Source organism: Muscardinus avellanarius (assembly GCF_963383645.1).
Source record: "Muscardinus avellanarius genome assembly, chromosome: 11".
NCBI lineage: Eukaryota > Metazoa > Chordata > Mammalia > Rodentia > Gliridae > Muscardinus > Muscardinus avellanarius.
Genome location: NC_137797.1, coordinates 20,797,794 through 20,819,417, shown reverse-complemented (window position 1 = coordinate 20,819,417; position 21,624 = coordinate 20,797,794). Strand labels below are relative to the sequence as shown.

Genomic DNA, 21,624 nt, shown 5'->3' with positions numbered 1-21,624 from the left:
GCATTCTTTTTTTGCTTATGTGAAAGGAGATCTTCAAAGCTGATATCCTAATCATTTCATTGTTACTGAGCTTAGGTAACAAATGGTTATTATAAATTAAAATCATATTAAAAAAAACCTTCTCCCTATATTTTAAATGGTATATTTCTTTAAATGTGTGATTAGAAATATTAGCTGTCTTGAAATTCTTTTCAAAGGCTTGTTAAAATGTTTTTGAAACAACAAGGTGTTGGATGAAAGAAACAGAGTGTTCTCTCCTGTCCTTGCTGGGGAGCACACAGACAGCCTGATAAAGACCAACAAGAACAGAATGCTGCTGAGGACGGGATCATGCTCTTCTGAGGATCATGTACAAAATGGTCATTTGCATTTTAAAAATTTTATTTGGGCTCAGAGTGAAGCCTACTCCTGGTATAGTATAAAATTGGATTAAACTGAATTAACTCTCTTGAGCAATAGAAAACCATGGAAATAGTCTGAACCAACTACTTTTTCTCTCCTCAGAACTATAAAATTTGTCTAAGACACAATACTATCTTGTAACTTATCAATCAACATTTCTGGGATAATGTCAGATTTTGGACAATTTCAAAGAACAAAACAGATACAAATGTGTGAACCAGATTCCAACTTCTTCACTGACATGAAATTTAAAACAGCCACAGGAACATTTCTAGGCCAGTGTCAATATGTAGTCACAAATTACCAAAGCAAGAAACAAATTAGAGTCCATGGTGTATGATTTTGTGTTTTGGCTTAGGAGAGACAATAAAATCTTCATAATATATAGGCCAAATCATACAAATAAAATGAGAGTTATGATCCCATCATTTTCAAAGAGAAGGATTTAGTTCTGACATGTTGCAGATTTGTGATAGCCTGACTTCTGCTTCAACAGTCTTAAATAATAGAAATTCAGAACATAAGTAAAACTTTTTCTTCCATGTTTGTGATTTGTGAAGCAATCCTGAGGAAAACTCCAATTTCAAAAGAAGAAAACCCCTTAGACATAATCATAAACCCCTTAGACATAATCATAAACAAACAGGGGAAAACTAAACCTGGGAGATATACTACCAGAACTCATGTTATTTTTTAGGAATTAGAAGTGATGACCAATAACTAATTCCCCATAAACATTTCCTCCTTATTTTAATATAAACATACCACAAAGAACAAAGCCCACTAAGGAAAAAAGAATATAATTATGCTATTTCAAAGTAACTGAACACAATAAAGTAGAAATTAGAGAGTGGTCCTATAGTCTATCTGTAAGATTTAAACAGCAAAAGAAGTTAGAATTCTCAGGCCTTACCCAGGATAAAGCACATTCCGCACACTGGCCCAAGGGATGACCTTGTTATTTTTTAGATACACCATTAAATGACAATTTTTTTCCACAAGAGTCCCTATTAATATTGTGTCCCTTCTGGCATACCTGATGTTTTTAGAGACCTTCATCCAATCACAAAAGACTATTAAAAGAGACCATTATCAAAATTTCCTGCCCACTACTTTTTCCTTTGTATGAGGAAGTGAACTATTTTTCTTGGTAATTATACTTTACTATATTAAATAAGATTTAGAAGTTGCTATGCAATTTTTTACCTGTACTGTAAGGCATGCATAATTTACACCAAACATTCACATGATTACCAAATTTCATTGAATTCTTTTTAATTATGGGAAATATTTTCCTATCTCATAACAGATAGTGTTTTTGGTTCTGTTACTTATTATACTTTATGGATAGAAAACATAAGTAAAAAATTATTGTCATTATTAATCAAAAAACAAATCTCTAGACCTTCAAAAACTATACATCAGAGAAGTAAGTCAATATCTACAAATATCTGGACTGTGTGGCAGACACAGGCTAGGCATTTTCACCATTTAATCCTTACAGCAACTCCAAGAGACGATGACATCAATATCTACTTCACAAGATGAAGTTTCAGAAAGAGCATTAACTTTCAGGAACATTCAAGTTTATAGAAATGTATTTAGTTTCCTTTCTACCCAAGTGATGAGTAGAATCATCACTTCTACTCTGTAGACCACATTATGATGTGTTGTTTTTACAAAAACATGACCCAGCTGTCTTATATAATGCTGATTTTAATCATCTTTGAGAGGAAACAGTTTACTACTAGGTGCCATTTCCAAAATATTAATATTTCTCGGTAAGAATAGTGAAGGTTGATAATAGTAATAGTTTGTTAAAGGCATAAACCATGATTCATCTTATCAGACGAGCTTATCTTTTATACCAGATGTCCTAAGAACATTGAGATGTCCAGTTCAAAGGAATGTGCATATAGTAAACAGTAGGGTCACAATCACATTTTTTTTTCTTGAAAAAAATGTCTGTTTAATCTTGAGAAAAATAACACCTATAATTCTTCACAACTTAGCTTGAACATTCATGTAATGTGCCCATATTTATTTATGCCCATGTTCATAGCAGCACAATTTGTAATAGCCAAAATATGGAACCAACCTAGGTCTCCATCAACAGATGAATGGATTGCAAAATTATGGGGAATACACACAATGGAATTCTACTCAGCAGTAAAGAAGAACAAAATCATGTCATTTGGAAGAAGATGGAAAGACCCAGAGAACATGATGTTAATTGAGACCAGCCAAGCACAGAAAGAGAAGGGAGATATGTTTCCTCTAATATGCCCAAACTAGGGAGTACTGGGGATACGAGAGGGACTCCAGATAACAGAGGGGAAACTTCAGCAAAACTAGAATAGAAGAGTAGGAGTGGAAGAAGGCTGAGGTTGATTAATGGAGGAGCTACATTTGAATATGTGTATACGTGTGAATGTAGCATGGTCAACCTGGACACACACTGTTGGGGGGCGGGGAGGAAATGGGAGGGAGGGCACGAAGCACAGTCTGCATGTATGCCATTTTCAGTATGATCCACATTAAAAAAAAAAACAAAAAAAAAACTACAAGCACCTAGGTTCCATCTCATCTAGGCTCATTCCATAGTTCTGAAGTAGAACCTGGGCATCTGCTTGTATACTGATTCCCCAGATGAGCTTTATGTACATCAAAATTTGAAACAACCCCATTTAAAAAAATTGCAAGCCTGTTAGATATTAAATTGAATAATTCTTTATAATTTCTGAGAAGGTACAATACCCCTACACGTATAGGTTTGTAACAAAAATGTGCACAAGTGCATGCACACACTCAACCACTTCCAGAGTACGCTGAAAGATCTTATTTTTCTTATGTAAATGCTTATCCCTGAGAACTAGGAAAAGAGCTTATACTCAAAATATAGGCAATAGAACACACTTTGAATAATCCTTTAAATGCTTTCAGAGCCAATGGCAACTTATTTGAATATTTTCCATGATGGCCCATATTCACCCTTTAAGGGTGATTTTTGTGGTAACAATGAAAAGACAGTAAGAGTAAAATCTGATACACAAGGGAGATAATCCAGACAATAAGTATGGCTTATAAAAGATGTAAAATGGAAGTTAGTGAGATCACGTTTACAGTCATTCAGCAATGAGCTTGGCTCAGGGTAAGTGCGCACTCAACTGTAGGTATTGTTACTGTAAACTGAGTGTGAAGGCAAAATCTTTAAAAGCAATTAAATAATGGTAATAATGTAAAAAAAGATAAAAATAAAAGATTATTACTTCTCTTACTCATCTTTTTCCTAGATTTAAGCTGTAAAGTCAGTCATATAGGCTTAAACGATAATTGAAAAAATACATGAACAGAACAGAGTAGGAAAATTAATTTCAAACCATCAACATTTTATTTAACAAAAGCAACAACTGAGACATTTCTAGAGTTTACAGTATTCTTGATATAAAAATAAGATTTCCAAAATATGTACTAAAAATAACAAAGTTTAGGGTCTAAAGTACAGAGAGAATTTACTCTACGCTTCAGTCACCCAGAATGACAGCTTGTGGTCTCCTCCGATGGCGCACAGCGGGAGAGTTCTGTGCCAGGAAAGCCCAGATCCAACAGCTACGGACCCAACGAGGACAGGCTAAGAGATGTGTGAAGAATTAAACGGGCACAGTCAGTCTTAGAGCTCATATATAAAACCACTTTCAAAAATAAGACATACACTGATAAATTCTTTGTTTATAGAAAAAAATTAATTAAAAATATGCTTCCAGCAGGCTATGGTAGTGTATGCCTGTAATCTCAGCACTTGGGAGGCAGAGACAGAAGGATCACAGGTTCAAGGCCAGTCTCAGCAAAATTAAATTAATATACTTAAATAAAAGAGAAAAGCCAGGCATGGTAGCGCATGTTTGCAATCCTATTACTTGGGAGGTTGAGGCAGGAGTGCTGCAGTTTCACAGCCAGCCTCAGCTATTTAGTGAGGACCTCCACAATTTAGTGAGACCCTGTTTAAAAATAAAGAATAAAGCTGGGCGTGGTGGCACACGCTTGTAATCCCTGTGCTTGGGAGGTGGAGACAGGAGGATCAAGCAGGTTCTAGGAGACCCTGTTTCCAAATAAAAAATATATAGATCTGGGAGTGTAGCCCAGAGAAAGGTTTCCAGGAACCCCAGTACCACCACCAAAAAAAAAAAAAAAAAAAAAAAAAAAAAAAAGAATAAAATAGGCTGGGGTCTGTAGCTCAGACCCTGAGTTCCATGACCCTGAGTTCAAACCCCAGTGTCTCCCCACTCCACACATACACAAAAGAGAAAATACAGAAGCAATAGAAGAAATGTGTCCTTATATAGATTCTGGCAAAAGAATATTTTCTCATTAATGATTTAAATGCCTTCTCTCTTAATTTAAGCATGTAAAAGAAATAAATGTCTAGAGTTACAAGTTATACATTTGGGGCTATGTGTGAAAAAGTTGAAAACACAAATTAAAATAACATATATACCACAAAACATTTCAATATTACCTGATTGTGTCCTAAATGGTGAATCTGAAACTGGCTTGTCATTTTGCCAGGATAACCAGTGGTTGCAAACAAGCTTTCACTAATTGTGGACCACCTAAGAAATGAGAAAGGGTAAAAATGAGCACAGCCTACAGATAACTAAAAGCTTTTGAGAAACAGGTTATTTCATTTTGTACAAAAACAAAACATTTTTTAATCTGGAATGTGCTACTATAGCTTTACATTTAGACTGGGAATTGCAGGTCAGTGAGCTAGAAATAATATCTTCCATTTTTAGTATTAAGTGCTTATTGTGTGTCACTGCATTGAGTTCCTAAGTTTCACAAGTCAAATACAGTCCCCCATCCCTCACTTTTTTTTTTGGTACTGGGAACTGAACCAAGGCTTTTCCTACCTTCAACCTACACCTTGCCCTTTTAAATTTGAAACAGGGTCTCACTCGGTTGCTGAGTCTTGCTAAGTTTATAAGGCTGATATCAATCCTGCAATCCTCCTGTCTTAGCCTCCCAAGTACTGGGATTACAGGTGTGCACTACCATGCCTGGTAACACAGTCTCCCTCCCTTTTTTTTTTTTTTTTTTTATAACCAAAAGGCTAATAGAGTGGTGGGAGACACAAAACACCACACAGAATATAAAATATTTTACAGTACAATACATTCAATAAATACATTTAATGTTATTGACATTTTTTTTTTATAAAATTAGTGTTAGACTCATGTGTTTATTTTGTTTTATTTATTTATTTTTGCGGGCCTGGAGATGGAACCCAGGGGCATTCAACCTCTGAGGTACACCCCCTGCCCTATTTTTGTAGTCTTAATTTTGAAACAGGGTCTCACTAAGTTGCAGAGGGCCTCACTAAGTAGCTGAGGCTGTCTGCGAACCACGATCTTCCAGTTTCAGCCTCCCGAATGCTGGGATTACAAGCTCATGTGTTTAAATTCCTTGGGATGGATATAAATACTTTGAGTATTGAAATATTTAAACCTCAAGGTATTCTTTATCCAATCAGTATGTGTTACCGGAGCTCTGACAACATGCTTAGCTAGTACTAAGTGCAGTGGGGCAAACATAGGAAAACAGAATTTCTTGACATGAAAATGGATAGTTTTGAACCTTACTAATTGCCTATCAATCTGTCCTTTTTCTATGTTAACTCAATACCAACTTTGTTCTGGTACAGCGAGCCCAATCCTGGGAGATGAGACACAAGAGCTTAAGGTCGTAAGTGTACCCAATACCAGTGAAGCGCGCCGTATTCTCTGATCTCAGGCAGCGTGACATGAGGCTAATATGTTGGTAACTCTAGTAGTCATCTTTGAACTGTGAAGTGACAAGCCTAAAGCCTTGCCATTGAAGGATGGCAGAGGGGCTTGAAGAGCCGCTAAACCACCCTGAGACTGCCCCCTTCCCACTTGTTAAGTACCATAGCTCACTGATTTAAAAATGTGTATTTGAGCCGGGCGTGGTGACACATGCTTGTAATCCCTGCACTTGGGAGGTGGAGACAGGAGGATCGCGCAGGTTCAAAGCCAGCTGCGCTGGTTTAAGAGACCCTGTTTCCAAATAAAAAAGTATAAAATAGGTCTGGGAGTGTAGCCCAGAGGTAGAAGGGTTTTCAGGAACCCCGGTACCCCCCCCCCCCAGTGTATTTGCTCACCTTTAAAATCAGGATGCAACTTATATAATCTATGGTATTCTTAAAATTAGATGAATATTAGCCAGGCGTGGTGGTGCACGCTTGTAATCCCAGCATTCGGGAGGGTGACAGCCTCAGCTACGTAGTGAGGCCCTCTGCAACTCAGTGAGACTCAGTTTCAAAATAAAGAATAGAAAAATAGGGCAGAGGCTATAGCTCGGAGGTCGAATGCCCCTGGGTTCCATCCCCAGATCCCCAGACCCGCAAAAAAAAAAAAAAAAAAAAAAAAAGAAAGAAATTTAGTTAAATATACTGTTTTTTCATAATGGTGTCCTAAGTCCTGTAATTTTACTTAGGATATTTTAGATTAGATGAAAAATAGCATATTATTATAAATATTCTACTGGTTTTAGTCTGTTATTCATTTTTCTCTGTTCTGCTTTCAGTTTAATTGCTATACTATACAATAGAATACCATGAAAAATGAATGCAAACATTCAAATATATTAAGTAAAAACAAAACTCATCAGGTCAAAAACATAAAATATCAGGCATGTCCTTATTTAAAACATGGACACGAGGTTTATATTAAACATGGGTTCATGTACATTTTTTTTGTTCTAGGAACTGAACCTAATGGTATTCTACCTCTGAGCTGTACTCCCAGACCTATTTAATTTTTATTCTGAAACAGGGTCTCACAAAGTTCCTGAGGAACTTCGCTAAGTTGCCGAGGCTAGTCTCAAACCTACATCGTCCTGTCTCAGCTTCCCTAGTACTGAGATTACAGGTGTGTGGAACCACACTGGCTGGTTCATGTATATTTGTATCTTTATCAGGATGGAAAAATAAGGAAACATAGAATGCTCCAAAGTCTTACAATGATACTCATAAAGTGGCGATATATATATTTTGATTGTTGTTGTTGGTTGTAAAAATTTCAAAGAAAATATATAGAAAACAAATCCATTCCTTGCTTAGACCAAAAGATGAAAGCAAAGACTTAATGGAAAAGCAAAATGACCACTTGTAAGACAATCAGAAAAAAAATAAAAAACATTCAGGCAAAGTTGAGAGCGGAGAGTCTTCCTGTGGTGGTGCAGCACAAAGTAAAACCAAAGGACAACTCCGGCAGCACCGGTGCATCACCTGAACAAGTAGGCTCGGTCCATGTGCACAGGTCTCGTCTCTAGAGGATAACTAAAAGATAAGAGTTTTCATTTGGTGAATTACGTGTTAAACTCAATTAGATGAACTTAAATTAAGATTTTAAATTTATTTGCTCTGTAAAGGTCCAATGTATTTAAACTAAGTAAAAACTCAATTGAAACAGATGATATATGACAAAGAAATTACTTATAACCACTACCGGGCACCAGCATTAAAAAGGGTCAGTGGTTTTTTTTTTTTTTTGAATGTACGTTAACATTGCTCAGATCAAAGATTTCCTTCTTTGCATTCTCCTTTCTGGGTCAGTCCCCAAATAAGTCTGCAAAGCATGGTCATGTAAAAATCCATAACTCCAGGGCTTGTACAAGAGAGACTTGTCTTACACTTACGTGGAGGTCGAGGTATATACTGACGATCCAAAGAATCATTTAGCAGTAGGTACTGGTTCTTTTTTTTATAAGCAAGAGCAAATATTCTAAGAACGTACCTGGACCGAGTGATATCCCAGATTATCCAATCATTTCCTGCAACTGCTCCAACTTTGAAGGTATTTTTTAAGCACCAATGTGCTGACATTAATGGTGTCTGCTCTGATTCAAGAGACAAAATAGCCTGTTGAGCCAAAAGATCATAAAATCGGATTGTCCCATTCTTCTCTGCAACCATCAGCTATAAGACAAAAAATAAAAGAAGACCACTGAGCTCAGTAGCAAAGTCTGAGAAGCAAGCAAAGATTCGGCATTAAACAGTAAAAGGTAAGCATATGCATGTATGACAAACAGAAGATCAAACGCAAAGGAAATAAGAGAAGGCTATGTCAACATCTCTATCAAACAAAAAAAATCTTAAAGAAAACTGGGAAAGAAAAGACTCAAAAAGTTTATGCAATTTTATTTATTTAAAATGTTTAAAACTTTTATCTGTGTATTGCAATTATGTGTCATAGTGAGATTCAAAGTGCTATCTTCATATATGCACGTATTACCTGGTGTGGTACTCTCCACATCCACCCTGCCCTGCCCTCCTTCCCCATCACGAAGACTGGCAGTGACACCTTCATATACAGACATGACAGAATCATTTCCTTCCAGCTACACCACTCCATCCAAGAATTAAAGTTAGGTCTTTTATCTCTTTGGTTAGGTTTATTCCTACGTATTTTTTGGTTCTGAGGTTGTTATGAATGGAATTGTTTTCTGTAGTTCTTTCTCTGTGGATTCATGGCTGGCATATAGAAAAGCTACTGATTTTTTAGGTTGTTTTTGTATCTTGCTACTTTGCTGAATTTGTTACTTAGCTCTAGTCGTCTTTTGGTTGAGTTTTTTGGGTCTTTGAGATATATAGGATCGTGTCATCTGCAAATAAAGATAATTTTAATTCTTTTCCTTATTGAATTCCTTTGACATTCTTATCTTATTGTTCTGGCAAGATAAAACACTAAAGAAAGAAAGTAAAGATCTTGGAAGATCTCCTTTGCTCTTGAATAGGCGAATAAATATTATTCAAATGGCCATTCTACCAAAAGTGATCTACAGAGTCAATGTGATTCCTATCAAAATGCCGATGTCAGTCTTCATAATCCTAGAAAAATGCCATAAACTTCATATGGAGAAACAAAAGACCCAGAATAGCCAAAGCAATTCTCAGCAATAAGAATCGCATATAAGAATCAATAAGGAGACATCATAATTCTGGACTTCAAATTATACTACAGAGCCATAGTAATAAAAACAGCATGGCACTGGCACAAAAATAGACACATAGACCAATGGAACAGAATAAAAGATAAAGAAACAAATCCACACACTTATAACCAGTTATCTTTGACAAAGAGGACAAACACATGCACTGGAGAAAAAGGCTGCCTTTTCAACAAATAGTGTTGGGAAAATTGGTTATCATTTATAGTAAAGTGAAACTAAATCTCACCTCTTACCCTGCACAGGAAGAAACTCGAGATTGATCAAAGACCTGGAAGTGAAATCAAAACTGTGAAGCTATTAGAAGAGGGGATAGGTTCAACACTCGTACATACAGGCACAGGTAGAAATTTCCTCAACAAGACCCCCAAAGATTAGGAATTAAAACAAGGATTAATAAGTGGGATGTCATCAAACTAAAAAGTTTCTGTATATCAAAGGAAGCTATCAAGATCTAAAGGAAGCCTGTGGAATGGAAAAAGGTCTTTACCAGCTATCTCTTTGATAAAGGACTAACACCTAGAATATACAAAGAACTTAAAAGACTTCACACTAAAAACAAATAATCCAATCAAGTAACGGGCAACTGAATTGAAGAGATCACAAAAGAAGGATACAAATGGCCAATAGATAAATGAAAAAATATTCAACATCCTCAACAATCAGGGAGATGCAAATCAAACTTAGATACTGAGATTCCATCTAACTACAATAAGAATGGTAAAAATCAAGAAGTCAAAAAACTAATGTTGGCAAGGATGTGGGGAAATTGAAACTCTTCTACACTGTTGGTGGGATTGTCAATTAGTTCCACCACTATGGAAAACAGTGTGGATATTCCTTAGAAAACTGGGAATGGATCTACCATATGATCTGGCTATACCGCTCCTGGGTATCTCTTCAAAGAGGTTGAAACCAGAGAATTACATTAATACATGCATACCCATGTTCACAGCAGCACAATTCACAATAGCCGAATTATGAAACTAACCCAGGTGTTCATCAAGAGGTAAATGGATAACAAAATTATGGAAAACACACACAATTAATTCTATTCAGCAATAAAAAATAAAATTAGTCATTTGCAAGAAAATGAAAGGACCTGGGGAATATTATGGTAAGTGAAATTAGCTTAGCTAATCACAGAAAGCGAAGGGTCATGTTTTCTCTAATATGTGAAAACTAGGGAGTAATTGGGATACCAGAGGGACTCCAGATAATAGAGAAGAAACCTCAGTGGAGCCAGGGAAGAGGTCTAAGGGAAGGGGAGGGGGAAGACTGAGGTTCATTATATGTGAATATACCAATGGTAATCTCAGTACTCTGTATTGGGAGGGAAAAATGGGGAGGGGGACACGAGGTACTATGGGCATATATGTCACTGTCAACACGATTTACATTATGTGATACTATAATGCACCAATAAAAATACATAAAAAGAATTAAAGTTAGAATACTATACTGTTACATGCAAACCCATGTTTATAGCAGCAAAATTCACAATAGCCAAATTACGGCCCTAAGTGTCCCTCCACAGATGAATTGAAAAAGAAAATGTGGTATATGCATACAGTGGAGTTTTACTCAAGGATAAGAGCAAAATCATGTCATCTGCAGGAAAGTGAATAGAACTGGAGAATATTATGCTAAACGAAATCTGCCAGTCTCAGAAAGTCAAGGGTCCATGTTTTGTCTCACATGTGGAAGATAGAAAATAGCAAACAAGCCGGGCGTGGTGGCGCACGCTTGTAATTCCAGTACTTGGGAGGCTGAGACAGGAGGATCGCACAAGTTCGAAGCCAGCCTCATCTACTTAGTGAGGCTCTCAGCAACTTAGTGAGACCCTGTCCCCCCCCCCCCCAAAAAAAAAAAAAATAGGTCTGGGAGTGTAGCCCGGAAATAGAAGGCCCCTGGGTTTCATCCCCAATACCACAAATATAAATAAATAAATAAATAAATAACCTTATCTCATTTGAATGTGGAATTAAAGAAAAATAAATAGCAAACAAAAAGGACTATTTCACATAAAAGAAAAGAGGGATCGACAGAATAGGGGAAGGGATTGTGGGAAGGAGATGGGGTAAGGAAAAAGAAAGATTAAGGAAGTATAATTTTCTTGATGATATATGATGACTAAGAGGAAAACAACCTAAATATTCATTCCGGGAAAAGTTAATCTTTAAATTATGTTGACTAGTAGAGATACAAAGGATAGTATCTCTCGACATGGATTTATTTATATTACCCTTTTGCAATTTGTTTCCAGAGGATGGCACGGCATAGTTTAAGAGCACAGGCAGGTCTGGAAAGCAAGGCGGCTCCCTCTACTTAAACACTGAATGGCTGGAGCCTGGTGAGGTGGCACTCGCTTGTAATCTCAGTATGTGGGAGGCTGAGACAGGAGGACCGCAGGTTTGGGGCCAGCCTCAGTTACTTAGTGAGGTCCTCTAAAACTTTGAGAAAAACTTGTTTCAAAATAAAAAATAAAATACAGCTGGGGGTATAGCTCAGAGGTGGAATGTCCTCCGGGTCCAATCTCCAGTACTGCAAAAGCAAAACAAACAAACAAAAGCTGAGTGGCTGCTTGGCGTGGAAGCGCGTGCTTGGAACCCCAGTGCTTAGGAGTCTGAGACAGAAACACTGCAGGTTCGTGGCCAGCCTTAGCAACTTAGCAAGTTCTGCCGTGACTTAGTGGGACCCTGTTTCAAAAGAAAAAAGAAAAAAAATTGGGCTGAGGATGCATCTCCAAGGCAGAGTGCCCTGGGGTTCAATCCTCAATACCACAAGAAAAACAAACAACAAACAACTGGATGGCTCTGCGATGTGACTCTCAGTTCTTTTTTAAAAATTAAAAAAAATTTTTTTTTGTGGTACTGGGGGTAGAACCTAGGGGCTTTTCTACCTCCGGGCTATACTCCCAGACCTATTTTATACTTGGAAATAGGGTCTAAGTTGCAGAGAGCATCACTAAGTAGCTAAGGCTGGCTTCGAACCTGTGCGATCCTCCTGTCTCAGCCTCCCAAGCACGGGGATTACAAGCGTGTGCCACCACGCCTGGCTCTCTCTCTCAGTTCTGAAATGGAGGATATGAGGCTCAGAACAGCTATGAGTTGTTGTAATGATTAAGTGAGTAAAGAAGGTAAAGCGCCCAGTCCATGCTCAACCCAGAGTAGCTACTATTTACTTAGTGAACAGTAGCTAATATTATGTCAATACTTTATTCTAAATTCCACTAACTTAGATATTCAATAAGTTAATGAGTTTTTAATTTATGAAATATTTTATCAAATGCCCAAATCAAGAAGATAAACCTTAAATTTTCAAAGTATTACAATGTAAGAAAATTTGTTTCTTAAGGAAGTATAGCATGAGGATACTCGTTTGTGGGTGATACAGAGATGGCTACAACTACCGAAGAGCTGTTGTCCACTGAAAATGTTCCGGAAAATTCTCTACATCTTCTGTAAACCTCTTTCATTTTAGGAATATTCTTTTAATTTTGATTGCATTAAGATAAAAACACCCCTGAAGGTATGACATAGTAGTGGTAGACTGGAAAGAATTTGGGAACTGGCATAAAAATATCTTGGGTTCCACCACTTAATGTTTTGAATGAGCTGAGTTTTTTTTTTTTATCTGTAAAATAAGGGATAATTATATCAGACTCAAAAAGTTACTCTATAGCTAAACTGCCATCGTATTTTAGTAAAGTACTCTTGTACCATAAAGCAGAATAAAAACACTGCTACTCTTTATAACAAGACAGGTCATTTTTGGTTCAGGGGTTTTGACAATCATTCTATTATTCATCTAGCATCCTTTTACTGAGAACCGACATTTTTTACATACATATTAATTTTCATTATTTATGGTAGTCAGGTGTTACAAAGTTGCTGCAAATACTGAATTAGTGAATACTGAAAAATTGGTCATAGGGGAAATACAGGATTAGTTTCTTGAGCGGCATTATTTTTGAGGCCAATCAACATCTAAGTTTGTGTCTGTTTGAAGACACTTTATGTAATAAATATATTGATTTGTTGACATAAACCTCATGACCAATAGCACTATAACTCATTTCTGAACAAAGCTTATCTATACATGTATTTTCTCTAAAAGAAATTATCAGTCTTCTTACACTTAGAAACACTGGACAGCACTTCAATCTAGCACTTGGGGGACATTTTAAATAGCAAAATTATAATAAAAAACCCAACAATGTGAAAAATGTGGCAGTAGGCAGACCATGAAGACAGTTATTTACATATGAGGACTAAAATAAGAAGGAACTGGGTAGCCTTGTTTGAACTTAGTTGGGAATGCGCACATTAGCTGACTCAAATGTTTTCCTGTTTTGCACATATCTGTGATTTAAAAAGTGCTGTGAATGTGGATTTGGGGGTTGCACCTAAATTTTAGTAAGTATGTAAATTTGCAAATAAAAAATCTGTGGATAATGAGGACCAAATGTATACAAACACATGCAAACAGTATGTTAAATTTCAATAGAAGTCAAAGATAAGAGACATGTTCCTCAATCTCAAGAAACTTTCCATCCTGCTCTTAAATGCTCGTGTTTGTTTTGTGCTTTCTGGATTCTAAGCTCCTTTGTGCAGTTTATGTTTCCTGTGACTCCTAAGACTCTGAGACAGGTAATCGGGGGTCCGGCCCTCTCTTTCTCTTTGGGTTGTTTCACTTTCATCAGGACCAAGTATGTAAGAGTGCAGAAGTTTGGGGCTTGATTGGAATGGTAGGCACAATACTGCTGTAGCTGTAATGACACCGTCAATAATGACAAACAGCTACTTTTTTTTTTTTTTGCTTATTCTATTTAAGAAATTTCAACAATGTTAAACTGAGTTAGTCTTCACAAGTATTTGTCGTATAAGACGAGAGAGTGCAGGCAGTTAGTGGAAGAGTTTAGCGCAAGGTGGAGGAGTCACACAATTCCTAACTGCGACTTGACTGCAGCTAGCTACCTCAATACTCTGAACCATTCCTCTGTGGCACTTTTCTGTATTCTAGGTTTCCAAGTTGAGGAGTAACGTATGAAACTGGTATTTTGAGAATATTGGCCAATAAAGCAAGAAGAATCAGAGTGGAGGGTCAAAGACTTAGAAATGAGATAAGGTTTGGTGAGAGTTAAGTGAGAGAACAGGAAAGGGGAGGTGCGCCTCAGTGAAGAAAAGAACGGCTAGTTAGCGACAATTTGGTAAAAAGGAAGGGTCATGGAAATGTTTATGAATATGGGAGAAAAGAATTAAATGTCACTTTATGATTTTGTGACAAAGCAGGGACTTTCAAACAAGGAGTTATGGAAACTTTAAATAAAATTGGAGACTGGCTGATCTTGCTTAGCATAATATTCTTGACTTCTATCCATTTTCTTGAAAATGACAAGATTTTGTTTTTCATTATAGTTGAGTAAAATCCCATTGTATGTATATGCAATTATGGTCAGCTAGGCTGGTTCCATAATTTAGCTACTGTGACTCAAATACTGTATATGGAACCTAGATAGAAATCCAGAAATAAGGATAACAGGTAGAAGTGCAGAGACTCCAAGGAATGATTGAGGGGGTGCAGGGGAAGGAGGAGTACGAAGGGAGCTGTAAAGAATATAACAGTTGAAACAATGCTACACACAAAAAATTAGCAATCCCAGTCTCAAAGACAGGAATGGGGAGGAGGGTAGAGGGTGAGACCCAGAGGAAAATGCTTCAAGAGTTGTGTATATGTATATTTCTATCACAACATACCACAGTACGTAGTATGTAGAATGCCCCTGGGTTCCATCTGCGATACCATACACACACACACACACACACACACACACACACACACACACACACATAAAATAAAATAAAAGGAAGTAAGAAGAATATAATTATTAACAGCAAGAACGATGAAGCTGGAATGGTTGGGTTCAAATGCTAATTCTTTTACTCACTAGCCATGTGACCCTGGGCAAGTTATTTAACTTCTCTAACCCTTGGTTTCTTGATCTGTGAAATGAGGATTAACAGAGACCTCATAAGGGTGCCATGAAGATGAAATGAAATGCTAACTACAGACCTGCCATACTTGAGCACTTTCTTTGTTATGACAAATCAAATTTATCTTTCTGTGCAAACTTGAGGACAAGAGAGTCAATGCAGAAGTATAAAGACAGTAGAGGGTGAAAACAGGGTCCTCAGTTGCTGCATGAACTCTAGAGAACAGACGAGGGACTGACTTCAAGAAAGATGTGATCACTTTTCAGGCTCTACAGAGATAACACTAAATACTATGATGCTCAAGAGAAGAGACTGGCCAACAAGGGCACTCTTGATCAGCTCCTGTTTCCCAGGGGAATGTGAGTTAAGGCCAGTTGATAATAAGAACTCTAGTATACCTTTAGTATCTAGAAAGCTCTATTCTGAAAAGGAATTGAACACCCTGTAGCCAAGACAAATTTGCTTTAAGCCACTGATGATTTCTATTTATACTTTTTGTTTGTTTAAAACATACGACATACTGCTACCAGAGTGTCTGGGTATCAGTTTTTAGACTGTAATCTGTTAAAGGCCAGGAAAAGTATACTCTGAATAAATGCCATTTTTTATTAATGGTTATTGAAAAACATTTGCAATTTTAGATAGACATTTAAAGTATGAATTTCTAGCTGGGCGTGGTGGCACACGCTTATAATCTCAGCATTTGGGAGGCTGAGACAAGGAGGATCACAGTTCACAGACAGCTTCAGCTACTTAGTGAGGTCCTTTGCAACTCAGTAAGACCTTGTACAAAAAATGGGGCTGGGGTGTAGCTCGGAGGTAGAATGCCCCTGGGTTTCATCCCCAGTACTGCAAAAAAAAAAAAAAAAAAAAAGCATAAATTTCTGGACTAATTCAAATACATTCGTATAAATTAGTCTTTGAGGTGAAGTCATTAATTTTTCTCTTCTATGGGTGTATGCATGTAAATATGTCTTTTCAGTTTGATAAAAGAAAGCTAAGTTATGCAGTACATGCCTGTAATTCCATTACTTGGGAGGTGGAAACAGAAGGATCATAGGTCTGAGGCTAGTATGGGAACTTAGCAAGACCCTGTTTCAAAATAAAAAATTAAAACAAGGGCTAAGGGTGTAGCTAAGTGGCAGAGCGCCCATGGGTTCAGTCGATCAGACAGACAGATAGATTGACAGACACACACACACGAAAGCCGAGTTGTAAATAATCACCTTAAAGTTTTCCTCAGGATGCCAGCACACACTCATTCCTGGGGAGTGAAGAACAAAATGCGCAGTCTGCATGCCTTCCAAGTTCCAAATCCTAATGAAAAGGCAGGAGCATGTTAAGTATTCTCGATAAATCTTGGCTAAAATATAAAATCTCCAAGAGATTATTAAAAGTTATTAACTACAGACTATGAGGTAGAAATTTGTAATTAATGTGCATCTCTAAAAGAAAATTATAACACTGCCATTGGAAAATGCAAAAGTGGTACAAAGAACTTGAGTTTTATCATACTGGCTCATGGAAAAAAGAGAGACATTTTCTAATTAATCTAACATAGCAACGCAGTAACCACATTAAATTATTTATACACCTTACTTTGTTAGCAAAATCTTGAAGTTTCTAGGTCACTAATCAGGTTGCATTGCTAGGTAGTAGTAGTCATTTCAATAACAATCATTCCTACCAGGGGTTCTTAAACAACCCCTCCTCACTTCTGCAGCAACACTTCCCTGTGCATAACACATAAAGGAGCCAGAATGAGGTGACCGGAATTTAGTGGCACAACTGTTTTCCATATTTGCTTATTCTGTCTTTGGGTTTCCATCCCGGTGGCTCTTTCCTATCTTATACAATCAGTTGCTGATCTGCTCACTTCCCATTTCTCTCCCAGAGGTGGCTAGGCTTGATAAGCTACCAGATTAAAGGTGAGTGGAAGAAAGTCTCTTGGTTCCTCCGGCTGTCTCTCTCCTCAGCTAGTTATAATCCTCAGTAGCAAGGACCAGTTTACAAAGTGACATGGCTTTCTGTCTCAATGGCTTTCCCATCCCCAGAGGGGGATCAAGACTCAGAAAGTAGAGATATGAACGGCACTGTGGTGAGCATTACTGTTCCCCACCCGGTCCGTGTGTCAAACTCATGATTCTCACTCAGCACTATGGTGCTGCACATTAGCAGGGGGCAGAAGTTACCAGGTGGGTGGCAAAATACCCACAGAATTTTGGTTCTAGGAATGGGGGTATAGTTTGGTGGATCATGTGACTATTAGCATGATTTCAATCCCAACAACAAAAAAAGTACACTCATCAGAATGTTATGAGCTTTTTGCCTTCTAGGATTTTATAGTTCATATCTCTTGAGGACTATAAAACAATTTCGAAAAATTTCACAAATATCTCCTACACATATAAGCACAATTTTATTTGAAAGTAGACATATTTATTGAATAATGTTATTCTGTGTCAAAAACATTATTTCAAATATTTCTCTTCCTTGTAGAAATTAGAGTATCACGGTTATATATAAACGAACACAAATGTTTCTTATGATGACCTATTAGATTAAATATTAGAAGCATACTCTTTTGCCAAATCAACACTTTTCATTTATATTTTCTCTGCAAGGGAACAACTGCAATTTAATTGAAGAGGGAAATCACATTTATTAGGGGTTTATACAATTGTGTTTCACTTCCCACAATGAATGAGATTATTAATTATGTCAACTATTTCTTTCTTCTTTATTGCCATTTGCATAATAAGGTGCTAGGCTAGCATATATTTTACCACTACTGAAACAGTGGAAGTTTACACTCAAAATCAATGAATCCCATGAAAGGGCTGTTTTAAAGACCTCCATTCTTTTGATCAGACTCTAATATGCATTTAATTTTTGTTGACTATTATATCAACTGAGCAAATACATAGGAGAATATTTCCATGATTTTTTTCCTCTTAAATAAAGGAAACAAAGGGGGTGATCAGAATAAGGATATTATATAAAATTAGGTCAAATAATGAAGTATATTTCTGTCCAATGAACCAAATTTCCAAACAGTATTTTTTCCTGAACCAAACAGTATTTCTTCCTGAACAGAATGTGATGCTTTTTTTTAAAACTGACTTAAGCTTGAAGATGGCTGAAGGATACTGATCTGGATTACTTTTCAGTGGACTATGATAAAATAATTTGTGGTTCATAATTATATGCTTATTCAATAAATCTCAGTAGCTGCATAATTGAAGTACTAAATATGCAAAGTATAATGAATTGGGATGGAATAAGTTATCCCTAACTAAATTAGCTAAAAGGGTATGATTTAAGTTGTTAAGTTTCTTTTTTTGATAGATTCTATGATTAAGCCTTTCTCAAATCCTTTTGCAGAGCTCAATTCCTTTTTCTGTGTCTTTACTATGTGGTTCATCTAGATCATGTTAGTTGCCTCAGATAATGTCATACTTCTTTTGTGTTTTAAAAAATATGTCATACATAATAAAATTATACAACTTTTAGGCCTACAATGCCAACAGAATACAAGCAGAACAGCACCCAAATCCAGGCTTTCCAGGACTCAAGCCACATGTCCTCGTTCCTTCAAAAGAGAGCCGACCGCTAACACCACTATCCTGCCTTCTAAAATCATAGCTTACTTTTGTCTTTTTTTTTTTTTTTTTTTTGTTGTTGTTGTAAGTCTGGGATGGAACCCAGGGGCTTTCAACCTCTGAGTTACACCCCATCCCCATTTTTTTCATTCTTTATTTTGTTATTTATTTATTTATTTAGTGGTACTGGGGATGGAACCCAGGGGCCTTCTACCGCCAGGCTACACTCCCAGACCTATTTTATATTTTATTTGGAAACAGGGTCTCTTAAGCCAGCTGAGGTTGGCTTCGAACCTGCGTGATCCTCCTGTCTCAGCCTCCCAAGCCCGGGGATTACAAGCGTGTGCCACCATGCCTGGCTCATTCTTTATTCTGAAACAGGGTCTCACTCAGTTGTGGAGGGCTTCACTAAGTAGCTGAGGCTGTCCGTGAACCGCGATCCTCTGGTCTCAGCCTCCCCAATGCTGTTTTTTTAATGTCATAAATGTTTTTGATTTATATATTTGTTTAATCTGGCTTCCTTTACTCATCATCAAGTTTTTATTGGATTTACCAACATTGCTGCAATCTCATTTTCACATATCAAAAAGGAAATAAGACTTAACAATGTAATTACACACTATTTCATTAATTAAGTACACCACAATATATTTATTCATTCTACTGCTGACAGACATTTAGGTTGTTTCCAACTTTTGGCTATCATCAATGCTACTATATACTGTATTGTATGTTTCTACTTTTAGCAAATACAGATATCCACATACCATCCCCCTTACACGCTACTTTACAGACATATCACCTGCTAGGTACGTACCTAGGCACAGGATTGCTGGGTCATAGCTTACAAATATGTTCAACTGTAGCAGGCAGATATCACTGAACAACTTTTCAAATTAGATGTACCTTTTAGTCCTCCTCTACCATATTTCTTTTTATTTACCAATGGAAAAAGCCAAAACTTCCTTTTTTTATTTTTGGTGGTACTGGGGTTCCTGGAAACCCTTCTACCTCCGGGCTACACTCCCAGACCTATAGATATTTGGAAACAGGGTCTCTTGAGCCAGCGAGGCTGGCTTCGAACCTGCGCGATCCTCCTGTTTCTGCCTACCAAGTGCGGGGATTACAAGTGTGTGCCACCTCGCCCGGCTCTCTGATTTTTATGACAAAACAATCTTGAAACAACCACTTATCTGAAGGAAAAAAGGCACAGCTTTCAGTTGATATTATGACAGATTTAAGTCATCTCTTTTTTCTTTGCATTTTGTTATTTCCTTTATTTAGGTATGGATACATTCACATTACCTTTCAAAATGTAGTGAATACAATATACAGTAGAAGCTCTTTAAATTGAACTCCCTTTGACAAATTCTTCCGTTCTCTCTCTGTAGAAGTGACAAGAAAGAGAAAGCAATCTCCTAATATTCTCACATGCATTTGTTGTATGTTTGCCGAAAGAGAATATGGTTTTTTTGGCTTAGCAAACCACTGTTTGTATGTGATATATTACTAGTGTAATTACATAATTGTTATTATATAAACTGACAAAACATAAAAGTGAAAGAGCTGTTTCAATGAAACTAAGTTGATAGCAACTAAATAAGGGAAAAATTGTTCAATGAGGTATGTGAGACAGTTATAATAGGTTAACCAAAGTTATCAACATCTAGATGTATTCGGAATTAAGGCTTTTTATAAATGTTGTTTTAATTGTAGGCATTGTATTGGGGTTATTGATCATGCAAAAAGAAAAAAACAAGGGGGGGACAATGGCAATCAATGGACTCATGAAAAAATTGGAACAATATCAAAAGAATGGCAAATAGTATTTTTTTTTTTTCTTGTGGGTCTGGGGATGGAACCCAGGGGCATTCGACCTCTGAGCTACACCCTCTGCCCCACTTTTTTTCTTTATTTTGAAACAGGGTCTCACTAAGTTGCGGAGGGCCTCACTAAGTAGCCGAGGCTGTCCACGAACCTCGACCCTCTGGTCTTAGCCTCCTGAATGCTGGGATTACAAGCATGCACCACCACGCCCGGCTTAGCAAACAAATAGTTTTTAATATATATGTTGGATGTTAAAATAAAGTAGGTAGGCCAGAAACTATGGCACATACCTATAATACCAGTACTTGGCATAGTGAGACAGAGGATTGGAGTAGTTAAGGCTTGCCTTAGCAACTTTGCAAGACTCTGCTTCAAAGTAAAAAAATAAGCTAGGCTGGGGGTATAGTTCAGAGCTTAGCATGTCCTGGGGTTCAATCCCTAGTACCACTAAAATTGATGCATTTAATATGATTTCCTGAGTTTGCTGAGTTTTTGTTCTTCTAAGAAGCTACTAGTCTACATCCTATCAGGTCAGAGGACCTTTTAAGTATAATAAGGGAAACAAACTCAAAATCTATAAATTCAGGTTTTAATCTTTCCAAATTATTTGACAATAAATGTATTTATAGTGAGTAAAATTATCTAAAAATCAATTACTGTTATAGAAGTATACTTTTTAGGAAAGTGGTACATCATAGGAAGAATAAAGTCTTAAAGGTTTGTAAATTTAAAAAACAATCAAATACATATAAAGACAATAGGCTGTTTAT

The 21,624-nt window shown here is 36.9% G+C and overlaps 1 protein-coding gene across 1 annotated transcript in view; it reads right to left on the bottom strand.

Annotated features, from left to right (window-relative positions):
* NUP37 (nucleoporin 37) overlaps window positions 1-21,624 on the bottom strand; it is a gene marked incomplete at both ends in the record, with an annotated part of 62,289 nt that overhangs the window by 12,647 nt on the left and 28,018 nt on the right. Inside the window, 5 exons of the mRNA XM_080704809.1 lie at window positions 3,924-4,033; window positions 4,919-5,012; window positions 7,709-7,759; window positions 8,217-8,398; window positions 16,652-16,742. Coding sequence (XP_080560935.1) covers window positions 3,924-4,033; window positions 4,919-5,012; window positions 7,709-7,759; window positions 8,217-8,398; window positions 16,652-16,742 — 528 coding nt within the window. The remainder of the gene's footprint in view (window positions 1-3,923; window positions 4,034-4,918; window positions 5,013-7,708; window positions 7,760-8,216; window positions 8,399-16,651; window positions 16,743-21,624) is intronic.